This window comes from Mustelus asterias, chromosome 18, assembly GCF_964213995.1.
Source record: "Mustelus asterias chromosome 18, sMusAst1.hap1.1, whole genome shotgun sequence".
In the NCBI taxonomy this organism is placed as follows: Eukaryota; Metazoa; Chordata; class Chondrichthyes; order Carcharhiniformes; family Triakidae; genus Mustelus; species Mustelus asterias.
This window is the reverse complement of record NC_135818.1, coordinates 39,868,565-39,882,654: the sequence shown is the minus strand read 5'-3', so window position 1 is coordinate 39,882,654 and position 14,090 is coordinate 39,868,565. Positions and strand designations below refer to the sequence as shown.

The following is a 14,090-nucleotide window of genomic DNA, read 5'->3' as shown; positions in this document are numbered from 1 at the left end:
AGCAGAGAATAGGAATAGACAGATCATTCTCAGGATACAGGCTGTTACTAATGGGGTTCCTCAATGATCCGTGCTTGGTCCATAGTTGTTCACAACTTACATATATAATTTAGATGTGGTGACTAATTGTAATATTTCCAAATTTGATGATGACACCAAACTACATGGAAATGCAAATTGTGAGGATGCAGCAAGGAGGACTTGGGACAGGCTAGATGAATTAGCTAGAACATGGCAGCTAGAATAAGTGTGAAATTATCCACTTAGGTAGAAAAAAAACAGAAAGGCAGAGTACTTCTTAAATGGTGAGAGGAGTGCAACAGAGGTTCACTAGATTAATCCCTGGGATGGTGGGATTGTCTCATGAGGAACCTGAGGTGGCTGGGTCTTTATTCCCTAGAGTTTTGAAGAATGAGGGGTGACCACACAAACTTACAAAATTCTTACAGGGCGTGAGAAGTTGAAAGGCGATTAAATGCTCCCCCCGATGAGTCTAAAACCAATGAACATAATCTCAGGATAAGGGGTAAGCTATTTAAGACTGAGATAAGGAGGAAATACTTCACTCCGAGTTGTGAATCTTTGGAATTCTCCACTCCGGAGGGCTATGAAGCTCAATCACTGAACATGTTCAAAATAGAAATGGATAGATTTCTGGGGATGAGTGACATCAAGGGATGAGGAGACAGTGTGGGAAAGTGGCATTGAGGTAGCTGATCAGCCATGATCAAACTGAATCGCACTACAGGCTCGACAGGTCGAATGGCCTACTCTTGTTCCAATGTTCCAGAGAAATGATCTGAAGAAAGCCTCGCTAAGAGAGTTAGCAACCTCTGGCGAGAACTTTGTTTCTTGCGACATGACTGTAACATCGTTTAATGGGGGATTCCCAGCATTGACTGCAGTGACTACTATAAAGCCACATTAAAGAATTTTAAGATAGCCAACCAAGAAATCACTTAAAAAATATATGCAGAGCAAAATAAAAGTTGGGAAATACAATGAGGGTCAAAACAGGAATATCACGAAACAAAAGCTTACATTTTAAAATATTTAGAAGAATCTAATTTAACATTTAACAACATTCAACCTATTTTTCCCAGGGTTAGATCAGTTGTTCAGCAGCAGTCATTGCTCAGATTGCTATTAAAAGCACATTTACATCTCTTAAGGCTTTAAAGTTCTTAAAAATACACCAAAGCTTAACCTTTGATGTAGTTTCCAGCAGTGCGGAAAAGAAGTTCTCATCAAATCAACTAATTTCAGCGATTGCTGGTACCGTTGTTTTGACCGCAATTCATATCAGCAACTAGGGAATGAGACATAACTATTAACCAACATTAAGGATAACGATGTAATAGGAAGAGAACAGAACTGGATGGCATTGCATTTTGTATACTGTCCGTTTACTTCTGCGATTTTGGTCCAACTCCAGCCAGGCTAACCTGCCCTCCCTATTGGTCTAAAGGATCCTATATTTAAAAATAAGGGAAATCTTTGTCTAGTTCTTAATGTCTATGGCTCAATACAAATCGATCATATATGTAAGATGCCACAGGGAATATATATGTTACAAGAACACAAGGAATAGGAATAGGAGTAGACCATATGGCCAATCAAGCTTACTCCGCCATTCAAGGTGATCATGTCTGATTTTGGGCTTCAATTCCATTTTCTTACCAGCTATCCATATCCCTTGCAGGAGCAAGAATCTGTCATTCCCTGGTTTAAAAGTAATGATGGCACCCAGAACCCTCTGAGGTAGAATATTCCAAAGATTCACAACCCTTTGCGTGAAGTAATTTATCCTTATCTCAGTACTAAACAATTGGTCTCTTATCCCGAGACCGTGTCTAACTGTGGTATTGTGGTAGTACACTCTATTATGTTAGTGGTTTATTCTGCAGTTGGCTGTACTTGACCAGGGAATGTTGCACGCAACCTCTGAATGTCTAATGTCTGAAATAGAAAGTGTTCTATTCCTCATCCCTTGCATTGACCACCACAAAAATAGACATACATGAGAGAAAGATTTACAACACCAGTTACCATTATCAGAAATACTAACCTCGCTGGCCCAGAAGGTTCTTCTCTTGCTGATTTTAAAATGCTTTTAATTACAAGTTCCTATGAAAATAAATATGCACAAAATTAGACAGCAAATAAAACTTTGAAGCCAATAATTTATATATTTTAAAATGAGCATTCAGTGGAATATTTTTATATTGCAACAGTTCAACAACTTTCAGAGCTCTAATCCAGAAAAACAAAAAGCAATGAAACCTTTTAAATCACAAGCAACTTGAAAAAGAATATATGCAGATTTCTATGTTAAGAAGAAAAATTAGAAAAGCTACCATCAAGTCAACTGCATTGAAGATTACACGCCAGATTTTTTAATGAATGTATATCAGAAAAGAAATATGGTTTTATGCTTTAAGTTAGCATACTAAATAAACTTCAGTAGGTTCACACTGCCGCATGCTAAGACAATTCAACATTCATGTAGCAGCAATCGAGATTTTATTCAGAGTATTAAATTTGGTATTTATAAAAAAACACTGGACCATATTTGAGGTTTGAACAGATAGCACCAGCACTTCATGACATTGCATCTTACTGTCTTATGGCACAATGTCACATCTGCCCTTTCTCTACATGTCAAATTTGAGTCTCCACTGTATTGCCAGAAAGAAAGTTTTCAAATGAAGTTAGGAAAAGAAAAGGAAGAAAAAAAAAGTAAGGACTGTGAACATTTACACACTCCCTGGTCTAGTGCCCTACCTGGTTGGTGAATGTATGGAAAAGGAAAGTGCTTAAAAAAAGACAAGTGCAATTAAAATAAACTTAGATCCGAGAAAATAACCTATTTATCAGCATTTTGTCTGGAACTCCAACAAGACTAAATCAACAAAAGCAAGTTGTATTGTGCCTTTAACAGAACAAAATATCATAACATTCTTCACACAAAAAAATTGGATTTATTGAATCAATGAAGGACTTTTCAAATCATCTTTGTAATGTTGAAAACGTCACAGCTAACTTGTGCATAGCAAGCTCTCACAAACAACAGAGGGAATGATCCAATAACCTATTTATGTGATGTATAAATATTGGCTCTTCTTTAAAACAGTGTCATGGAACCATTTATGTTTACCTGAGGGGGCAGAGAAGGCCTTTGTTTAATGTTTTAGCCAAAAGATGGTTCCTCTGACGGCACAGCAACCTCTATAGTACTGTACTGGAATATCAGGCTTGATTTTTGTGTTCAAATCTCTCCTGCAGGAATTCCTCATGATAATGTCCCATCCTCTGACTAACCATCTTCAGCTGCTTCGCCAATGACCTTCCCTCCATTATAAAGGTCAGATCTGGGGATGTTTGCTGATTGCACACTGTTCAGTACCACTCTAGACTCCTCAGATTCTGTTCAAACTCACATTCAGCAAGACCACGACCAACATGCAAGCTTCAGTTGATCAGTGGCAAGTAACATTCACACCACATGAGCGTCAAAGACCATCGTCAATGAGAGAATCTAAACATCTCCCCTTGACATTCAACAGCGTTACCATCATTCAGACAATTCTTTGGGTGCAACTATATCACATGGACTGCATTTGTTCAAGGAGACAGCTCACCATCACCTTCTCAAGGGCAATTAGAGATGGGCAACAAATGCTGGTCTTGCAAGCTCTTATCCCATGAAAGAGTTAAAAAAAAAAGAGCACATCATTGATAGGTGAAAAGAACTTGTCACAATTTAGGACACAAGCATCAGAGTTTGTGATGACCTAAAATTTCCAAATGTGAGGGCGGGTAAAATGTGTTAGAATGATTAAGAGTAGAAGTTTCAACGGTAATAAGGGCTTCATCAGGACGAGCTGAGGCAAGGCAATGTTAGAAGTGGAAATAGATGGTCTTAGTGATGGCCCAGATTTATAGAGGAAGCTTACCTCTGGGTCAAGTATAACACCAAGGTTCCAAACAGTCTGGTTCAGTTTCAAACATGTGCCAGGCAGATGGATGGGATTGGTGGTTAAGGAGCAGATTCTTCAACAGGAACCCAAGAGAGTGACTTCTGTTTTCCCAATATTTAATACTTAGTTAGTGTGCTTTTCAGAGGATGTGATTTTTAAAAAATAATGTAATTTTTCTACAAGTTTATCAAATGCCACATTGACATTACACCAACCTAGAGTTGGACAACCTACTGGCATAAGACAACTAGAAGCAGGTAGCATGGTGGCATAGTGGTTAGTACTGCTGCTTCAAAGCGGAAGGCACCCAGGTTCGATTCCAGCATTGGGTGACTGCCTAAGTGGAATTTGCACATTCTTCCCATGTCTGCATGTGTTTCCTTCAGGTGGGCTGGTTTCCTTCCACAGTCCAAAGATGTACAAGTTAAGTGAATTGGCCATTCTAAATTGTCCGAGTGTCCCAAGATTTGTAGGTTAGGGCGATTAGCAGAGTAAATATTTGGGGATACGGGGATAGAAACATTGAAACTAGAAGCAGCAGTAGGCCATTCGGCTCTTGGAGCCTGATCTGCCATTCATTTTGATCATGGCTGATCAAATTCAAGATCCTGATCCCTGTTCTCCCCAATATCCCTTGATCCCTTTAGCCCCAAGAACTTTATCTAATTTCTTCTTAAAATCAGACGTTTTGGCCTCAACTACATTCTGTGATAGTGAATTACACACATTCACCATCCTCTGGGTGAAGAAATTTCTCCTCACCTCAGTTCCAAAAGGTTTACCCCTTATCCTCAAATTATGACCCCTAGTTCTGGACTCCCCAACCATTGGGAACATTCTTTCTGAATCTACCATGTCTAATCCTGTTAGAATTTTATAAGTTTCTATGAGATCCCCTTCTCACTCTTCAAAACTCTAGTGAATATAACCCTAACCGACTTAGTCTCTCCTCATATGACAGACCTGCCATCCCAGGAATTAGCCTGGTAAACCTTTGCTGTACCCCCGTTATAGCAAGGACATCTTTCCTCAGATAAAGACACCAAAACTGCACACAATAATCCAGGTGTGGCCTCACTAATGCCCTGGACAATTGCAGCAAATCATCTCTATCCTTATACTCAAATCCTCTCGCTATGAAGGCCAACATACCATTTGTCTTCTTTACTGCCTGCTGTACCTGCGTGCTTACTTTCAGCGACTGATGCACAAGGACATCAAGGTGTCGCTGAGTATCCACCACTCTCAATTTACACCCATTCAAATAATCTGTCTTCCTATTATTGCTACCAAAGTAGATAACCTCACATTTATCCACATTATACTGCATCTGCCATGCATATGTCCACACACTCAGCCTGTCAAAATCACGCTAAAGCATGTCTGTATCCTCCCCACAGCTCACCGTCCCACCCAACTTTGTATCATCTGCAAATTTGGAGATAATACATTAAGTTCCCTCTTTCAAATCATTAATATGCAATGTGAACAGTTGGGGTCCTAGCACAGACCCCTGTGGAACCCCACTAATCACTAACTGCCAATCAGAAAAAGACCCATTTATGCCAACTCTTTGCTTCCTATGTGCTAACCAGCTTTCTAGCCATCTGAAAACATGACCTGCATCCCACGTGGTTTAACTTTACATAGTAGTTTGTTATGTGAGACTTTGTCGAAAGTCTAAATAAACCACATCCACTGGTTCTCCTCAGTCAACACTACTCGTTGCATCCTTAAAGAATTCCAATAGATTCATCAAGAATGTTTTCCCTTTGTAAATCCATGTTGACTTTGTTGATTATACCACTGCCTTCCAAATGCTGAATTATGAAATCCTTGATAATGGACTCTAGCAACTTCCCCAATACCAATGTTAGGCTCACTGGTCTATAGTTCCCCGTTTTCTCTCTACCTCAATTTTTATTAATGGACTTACATTAGCTATCTCCAATCTGTAGGAACAAGTCCAGAGTCCAAAGAACTTTGGAAAATAACCACCAATGGATCTATTTCCAAGGTCACTTCCTTATGTGCTCTGGGATGAAGATCATCAGGACCTGGGGAGTAGGCCTGGTTAAGATGCTCAGTCAGGAAGAGTTGGTGTAGACTCGATGGGCCGAATGGGATTCTAAGCATTCCATCTTCACTGTCTGAGATTGATTTGCAACATTAGGTGGGGTTCTTGCAAAGTGTTGCAGCATCGAGAGCATGCTCAGAGCTCAGTTGCACTCTGCTTGTCATGTATTTTGCACGGAGGATTCCCACATAATCAAAGCAATACTCTACAGCCAGCTGAGCACAGGAACCAGCACCACAAAACTTCTCAAACTCAGGATATAAAGACAATCTGAAAGCCAATCTCCGGTCTTGCAAGCTGGATCCCAATTCATGGGAGAGAAAAAAAACCCAATCTTGGACAGACCCAAATGGTGCAGTCTCTGTGATCAAATGATTTTGACATTTGAGAGCAGAGTCAAGTGCCTTCAGGGCAAGTGAGTGCGGCACAAAGCCAATGCCTCCATCCATCCCTCCAACACTGACTTTATTTGTAGTATTTGCAATCAGTTATGCAAATAGAGACTTGATTTGACATTACACGAGACAACATCAAACTAGGCTGTAAACCATTTTTTTTGCCAAACACGCATCTGTCAAAGGACAAGAGAATCCATCATTGATATTAACAGCAAGCAAAATATAACTGTTTTTCTATAATTATAATCTGGGCTATAGGCCAGTGTATATTTTTAACTTCGTACCAGAATCAAATATGGAACATGAGCAGTACAAGGCGTTCTTGCTAGTAATGCCTTGCTATTTTCTCAGAAAATATTACATTTTGCTGATATCAATTATAGCAAGTTCCAATGTAAAGGGAGAGCTTGCCAACATCATCATTCAAGAATTACAAATTAAAAACCCCAGAATTCATTAAACCTTCAGAATCTTAGTTCAGATCAGGCTGCAGAAACTGCAGGTTGGATCCAAGTTCAAATCCTCTGACTCTTGAGGTTTCAGAACAGCAACATGTCCCAGTTTTGGTTTGCCTTCATGCATTTTGGATGTGTGACATACTAGGATTTTAAAAAAAATCCTAGACGTGGATTTCCAATATTAGAATGAAACTTGATGATGATTATTATAATATTGTACTGTAGAACTGGCTGTGAATCTTAGGCTCTCAAGCTGACGGATACGACAGCAATCTAACCTTGTGCACTTACTTTACATCATATAGAAAGTACTGGGGGGCGGGGGGGGCGGGCGGATTTTCTGCGTCCGTTCCCAAAGTGGCTTTTAAGCTGGTGAGATTTCCTGATCGATTGTGCCCTCTCCCCCACCAGTGGTGCAACAGGAATCCCAACTTTAAAAGCGGCTGAATGGGGATAAGGCCAGAAAGAAATTTGTATTGTATAAATTAAGTTCATGTGGTTCTGTGTCTGCAGGTGAAGGGCACTCATTGAACAATTGCTTGTGCACATATAGGCACTTGCTCCTTTAAGGAGCAGCTCATTAGTTGTTTTTTATTAGTTAATTAGTTCATTTGATTGGTATACACAAAGTAGTATAAAGATACATTTAGTTAATTAATCTGAACTTTGTTTCTTTGATACTCAGAAGAGTATGTATCTATCAATTAGACTGAAGAATCCACAAGGTGTGCCTGAACCAGGAAGTATTAATTAGAATAGTTAATTCAATGTCAAATCATGCACATCGATTTGAAAGGGGGGGAAATAATTTATGAGATTGAGAAAGAAAACAGTTAAAGATGAAAAATTGTTAACCTGAAAGACTATCCTTGTCTTTCTCTTCACAAAAGCTTCTTGGCCTGAGTATTTCCAGCATCTTCTATTTTTATCAAAATTTTTAATCTGAAGGCTGAGACTCTACACTTAATTTGCAGTGCCAATGAGGTTGTTTGGTTACACTGGAATGGGCAAGTGGTTGAAGTTAGTGGGCATCTATCACATAGTTGTGTCAACTCCTTGCCCTTCCACATGTTTCAGTGCAGAACCTCATGGGAGTATTCTGGGGGAAGCAAGGCAACTTTGAGCTCCAAGCAGAATTGTGCACGTGGTCACTGGAAGCTGTTATTCTCGACACTCTTAATAATGGTGAATACTGAACCTTATTGTTACTTGCACCACAAGATCTGGACAATTAATTTTGATTTGGTCAAGTTTGACAAAGAATATACCCAGATATACAACAGAATTGAGAAAAACAATAATGCTTTCAGTCTGTGTTTTGGGGAAGGGGGTGGAGAACAAAGAATTGATGACAATTAAAAACATTTAGTACCACTTGCATCAGGAATTTTACCTTAACATCATCACATTTTGTTGACAAAATATCCACAAGAGAAGGTTGTAATGTAGGGAGATCATCATATAAATTTGGGAAACACACTAAAGAACCCAATAGAATCTGTGCTTCTACTCTTGGAGCCTGAAATAAAACAAGGGTAAATTCAGAAATTTAACTGAAATCAATCAATAATTCAAATTTAATATTGGAATTGGTATTACAAATGGAAAACCTAGATCAATTTTTAAAAACAAATAGATTACCATGGATTAATCGGAAAGCAGAGGTCATGACATAATTTTAGCTGAACAGTTTTTAAAAATTGCTTTATGACTAATACGGTTTAAATGCAGGAAATGTTATTGTCTTTTTCAAACATTCTATTAGTTGATTTGAAACAATGCTTATAAGTAAACTCTTGTGTCTTTCCTTTATTCTCTTCTCACTCTCTTTCTACTGACTGCAGCAACTCATGCTGCTGGCATATCACCCTCTGCCATTTTTAATGATTAGCTGAGACAGCTACGGTCAGACTATTTGATTGTTCATGCAGGAGCCCGATAGTGAAGCTCATTCCAGTTACATAAATTCTGTTTTATATTAGAATACACATACAATACAAACTCGGCATTAAGATAAACTGTGGTATTGTCAGCAGCAATTTTGCCAAGAGGAGCTAAGATAGTACAACACTACTCTGATATATTCACTGGGCTGTACAGATCAGTACTACACAGACACTGCATTTATCCAATGAATCACCTGCAAAAATGATCTACATAATTTAGTACAACATAAAACTTATCAGAAATATCCCTTGTTCAGTTATTTTACATTCATGGAAAAGCTAGATACTGTTCACAAACAAAATGTATTGATTTATCAATGAAGTACATTTACTGCTCCTTTCATAAGTGTCTTAGAAAGAAACCCACTTGAGGCCATAAAATAAATGGACAAAATTAGTGATAATTCCAGAGTGACATTCTTTGGAGAAATGCAAGTCACTGAAGCACCACAATAGTGTTCATTAGGGGCAGATCACAAACCCATATGTAACCTCTAAAATCTGTACATTTAAAAAAAAAAATCACACAATGTTCTTTTTCAAATTTTCAAAATAAGCTAACAACAGGCAAATCAGCATTTCAAAAATCCATCCTTCTACCTTGTTTTAGATTCACCAGTATACATTGTAACATGCTTGTTGACCTACATTGAGTGAAGAGGAGAATGTCACTTTGCTAGCGGCAACTATAAAGTCCCAAATTAGCATGGTAGCACCAGGCAACCCAATCGAAAAGAACCTTGGAGAACAGTGCTTGATGATCGTATTCACAATATCCTAAAATGTTTACAAAAACAGTATTAAAATAAACGACAACTAAAATAGACAATCAAATTTTCCACTGTATAAATCAAATATAACATTCACCAAAATATAAAATTATGCATTTGAGTTCCATCTGATACAAAGCAAAAAGCAAGCATCATCAATCTCTCATTTTGATTGTTACTCAAAATTAATCAAAATTTGAAGGCAATAATGGGATTTTATTAGAAGTAAAATGTATCATTAGCTCTTCATTTTGACATTGCAAATAAATCACGAACTAGTCGATAATGTGTGCCTTGTTAGAAATAGTGTTGAGCTGGAGAACTGTAGAAATGATTTGCCAATTGCTGTAACACTGCAAATGTACTGAAACAATGCATCACGAGTCGCACATTAGCAGGAGTGAAAGAGGTTTCAGTGATTTATGTTGTATTAATCTATTTTTGCTCCATTACTCTCAGCAAATTTGCAGCACTTTCTGAAGAATTTTCATTTAATTCCACTTCTTTCCTTCTCAAATCTTTTTTCCTTAATTATTTAAATTATTATAATTTTCTTCTCCCCATTTATAGCTCTTGCTGAAGCAGCCACTTGTGCAGCACATTCAAAATTAGCAATTAAAACCTTGAACAGATAGTTATTTACCCTGGGCCAGGCCTAACTGGCTTACTTCAGTTGTTTTATCTTGAGTGCAGCAGCAAAGCGCCTCATAAATCTGTATCACCAGCAGAGGTATAGCACAAGTCCCAAAAACCCCAACCAATAAAGAAAAAAATCTCACACTGAACAACACCTAAACTTTACAATTAAAGCTCTATTCTTTACAAGTCTGAAAATATATGTTTCAGTAAAAATAGTAAGCAAACTTTAAAAAGGAACAAACTGACCTGATCCGGGTTTAAGAGTCCACTGTGCATTATATTGTAGAAGTGAACCAGAAAATCAGAATTAGGCGAAACATCTTGACGCCGTTTCATAATTTTGCAGATCAGTTTATATGCATGCAGCTTTCCTTGCTTGTATTTTTCTGGTAACGTTGTTGCCTAAATGATAATTAAAATTAGGATTTAATTTTGCATTCGGTTAAAAAAAGTTACTTTGTTAATTTATAAAGCAAAAAACATTACTGCTTAACCTATAAAATGTAACTAGAAGATTGCCTCTGCTCATTGATAAAAGGTCTGAAAAAATTACAGCCCTTACTCAATGTATATAGGAGTAAAACAATCTCCAAGTATTACAATTACAAGAGTCAATAAATGGAAATTAATCACTATTGTCTCTCAGTAATTAGAAACAGAATGGATCATCACTGAAACATATGAAATATTACATTAAATTACTGTAAATATTAGAACCATACAAAGATACAACAATTTGCATGCCTAATTACCTAAATATTTCTAGCTATAATCAAATTATACCATAGACCATACCGCAAGTACATCCTCTGACCAGTAACACAACATGCTTGAACTGGCAGTAGGGTACTACTTACTGAGAGAAGTTTACATAGAGTTTTTACTATAAAAATGGACCCAGAAAATTAAATAGCTTCCAGACACATGTTTTAATATAATAATTTAGAACAAATGTCAAATAGCAAACAAAATCATACAAGATGTAAATATTAAAAACAAACTCTAACCTGATCTAATATTAATTATTATTAATATTATTCAATTATCTATTACCTTTAGTCTTGACGTGTCTCCCATGTTCTATCCTCCGTAAACTTGAGGTCATCTAAAATTCTGCTGTCTGCGTCTCAACTTGCAGCAAGTCCCATTCCTCTATCACCCCTGTGCTCACTGGCCCACAATGACTTCTGGTCAAGTAATGTTTTTTACTTTAAAATTTCCTTGTTTTCAAATCCTTCTATAGTTTCCCCTCCCTAGCCCTGTCGCCACCGTCAGTCTCACAATCCTCTGAGGTATCTGCACTTCTCTAATTCTGGCCTCTTGAACATCCTGATTTTAATTGACCAAGCTTCTGATAATCTACCCTAATATTGTCTTCTGTGGCTCAGTGCCAAATGCTCTTTAATAACTCTCCGATGAAGCTACTTGGGGTGTTTTGCTATGTTAAAATGTTACGATCCCAGTTGATGTTTTAACTGGACAGGTAGATCTCAGAATGGGACTCTGGTTCAAAAGACTGTAACTTTTACTTTTTTTTTTAAAAAGTGGAGAAACAGAGTCACAGGACTGATGATACAATACTCCTTTACACTTCCCCTTAGTTTAACAAATACACACAGATTTTAAGATTAACATGGATTACAAAGTACAGTTTAAAGCTACAACTGTCTCAGTAACACAAAGTCTCTTTAAACACAGACTGGCTGTGTCAAAACACACGCTCTACTCTGAACCCAAGTGAATGTCTGGATTTCTCCTCAGAATTCCCCCTCTCCGATTGTCGCAGATAAGTTTCCAAACTCCACCCCCAGAAAACATGCTTTAAAATCTTCTTTCACACACTGCTTTCCGTCAGCAGTTTGCACTCCGAAATCCAGTTCATGTTTTCTAAATGACTCTAAAACAAAGCTTCCGCTCCACTTTTAACACTGAATCCAATGGGAGCACTTGGTGGAAACCCATGCAGACACGGGGAGAATGTGCAAACTCCACAAAGTCACCCAAGGCCGAAAATGAACCCGGATTCTAACTATAGGCTTTACCCTTCCAGGCACAGAAATATTAAAACAAACTCACTTGAAATTATACCTTATTTCTAATGTTTACCAATACAAATATAAATCCCTTAAAACTACCTTTGATTTCCTAACAAAAGGCACTATATAAATACAAGTTACATTACAATTTTTTTTCTATGGATTCCTGGAGCTGAGAGTCAACAGTGCTAATCACTGCCGCTGTGCCACCCTGTCCAGCTTCTCCTGGTAGAGTTGAGAGGTGTTCAATCGCCAGTGTAATATCTTCAACTACAAACAAATTCAGCTAAAAAACTAAAACTTAAAAACCTTCCTACCCAGTTGCTAAGCAACCGCTGCTTCTTCTATTTACTCTTCACTCTGTTTCTTACACAGTTAGAATTGAAACCATTCCCCACACAAAAAAAACACCTTTGTCCAGCATGAATCTAACTATAGGCTTTACCCTTCCAGGCACAGAAATATTAAAACAAACTCACTTGAAATTATACCTTATTTCTAATGTTTACCAATACAAATATAAATCCCTTAAAACTACCTTTGATTTCCTAACAAAAGGCACTATATAAATACAAGTTACATTACAGTTTGTAATTAAAGACATAAATCAAGTTTTAATAACGTTGTTGAATGTAACTATTGATTTTAGCTAGGATTTCTTCATGTTGAATGTAACTCGATTGTATTTATGCCATTTTTCTAAGCATTGGCTTCTAAATTTGTAGGTTTCCCATCTGTATGAGGATACAACAGAGAAGTGGGTCGTCCAAATGAGCTCCAGTCCTAGTTTGAGGAGTGACAATGCCAAGTGTGACAATTGTGATCTGATTGGGAATAAGGGCACCAGTGCGCAGGCGTGCGAGAGTGACGTGGCGGCGTGCGAGAGCGAGGTGCGAGTGGGCATGCGTAAGCAAGAGGCGAGAGTGTGCTCAAGCCTCTTTCGAGTGGGAGTATGTGTGCATGTGTCTGAAATGAGAATCCAGCTCTTCAGCACCACTCTCAGTATTAAATTAATTTGTGAGCAGACATCAGAATCACTCGTCCCATTGAAAATGACAAAAAGCTAAGATTTGGCTGATAGTAAAGCAAACACAGCTGAAAAAAGTGTGTATACAAACAGAAACCTCTAGCAGGAACATTTAAAGAAAAGCCTGAGAGCAGTAAGAACTGCATTTTTCCCTTTCTCCCAAATAATTTATTGGACAAATATAAAACAGGAAGGCCATTGAAAGGATTTTAGTGTTATTCTTTTTTTGTTTGGTTATTGTTGTTTCAGCAGTAGTTTGTAACATTGCAAGCCAGGCCTTGGAAAAGGGTTTTAGAAGGAAAAACAAAGGTACTTTGAGTTGGGAAATTATATACATAAATAAATGAAATAAAATGCGAATGTGAAAGTGAGCAATGTTGCCTGTTACCTATACCAGCTCTCTCTCACCGAAACACTTATACATCTATCTCTGTCTCACATTCCTTGCTTGACACTGCTGGAACCACCTTACCTGCACGGAATCTACTGCCATCTTGGTTCCCTTTCTCCGATGCAGCTGATCATACTCTCTCAATCGAAGGTTCTCTTCCTTCTGCTCTTGCTGCTCCTCCAATCACAGATTGTGTTTTGGGAGGATTTGCAAGATTGGGAGAGAACCTGGAGGAGCTGGAGCAGCCAACATTGGAGATACAGAATCTGTGGCTGGGGGAGCAGTTTCTCAGATTCTGTCTCCCCCATACTTGCTGTTCCTCCAATCAAACTCTGCATTGTTTACCTGTTGTCAACGAGATGGCTGCA

General features: G+C 38.0%; 1 protein-coding gene across 18 annotated transcripts in view; it reads right to left on the bottom strand.

Moving 5' to 3' along the window:
- The window catches only part of ralgapa1 (Ral GTPase activating protein catalytic subunit alpha 1), a 244,010-nt gene that overhangs the window by 117,939 nt on the left and 111,981 nt on the right, over positions 1-14,090 (bottom strand). For all 18 annotated transcript variants that reach the window (XR_013500019.1, XM_078233782.1, XM_078233789.1 and 15 more), the window contains 4 exons: positions 10,515-10,670; positions 9,508-9,636; positions 8,307-8,432; positions 2,069-2,127 (listed from right to left, as the gene is read on the bottom strand). Coding sequence is in view for 17 of the 18 variants with exons in the window: in XM_078233782.1 (XP_078089908.1) it covers positions 2,069-2,127; positions 8,307-8,432; positions 9,508-9,636; positions 10,515-10,670 (470 nt within the window). In the remaining variant the exon portion in view is untranslated. The remainder of the gene's footprint in view (positions 1-2,068; positions 2,128-8,306; positions 8,433-9,507; positions 9,637-10,514; positions 10,671-14,090) is intronic.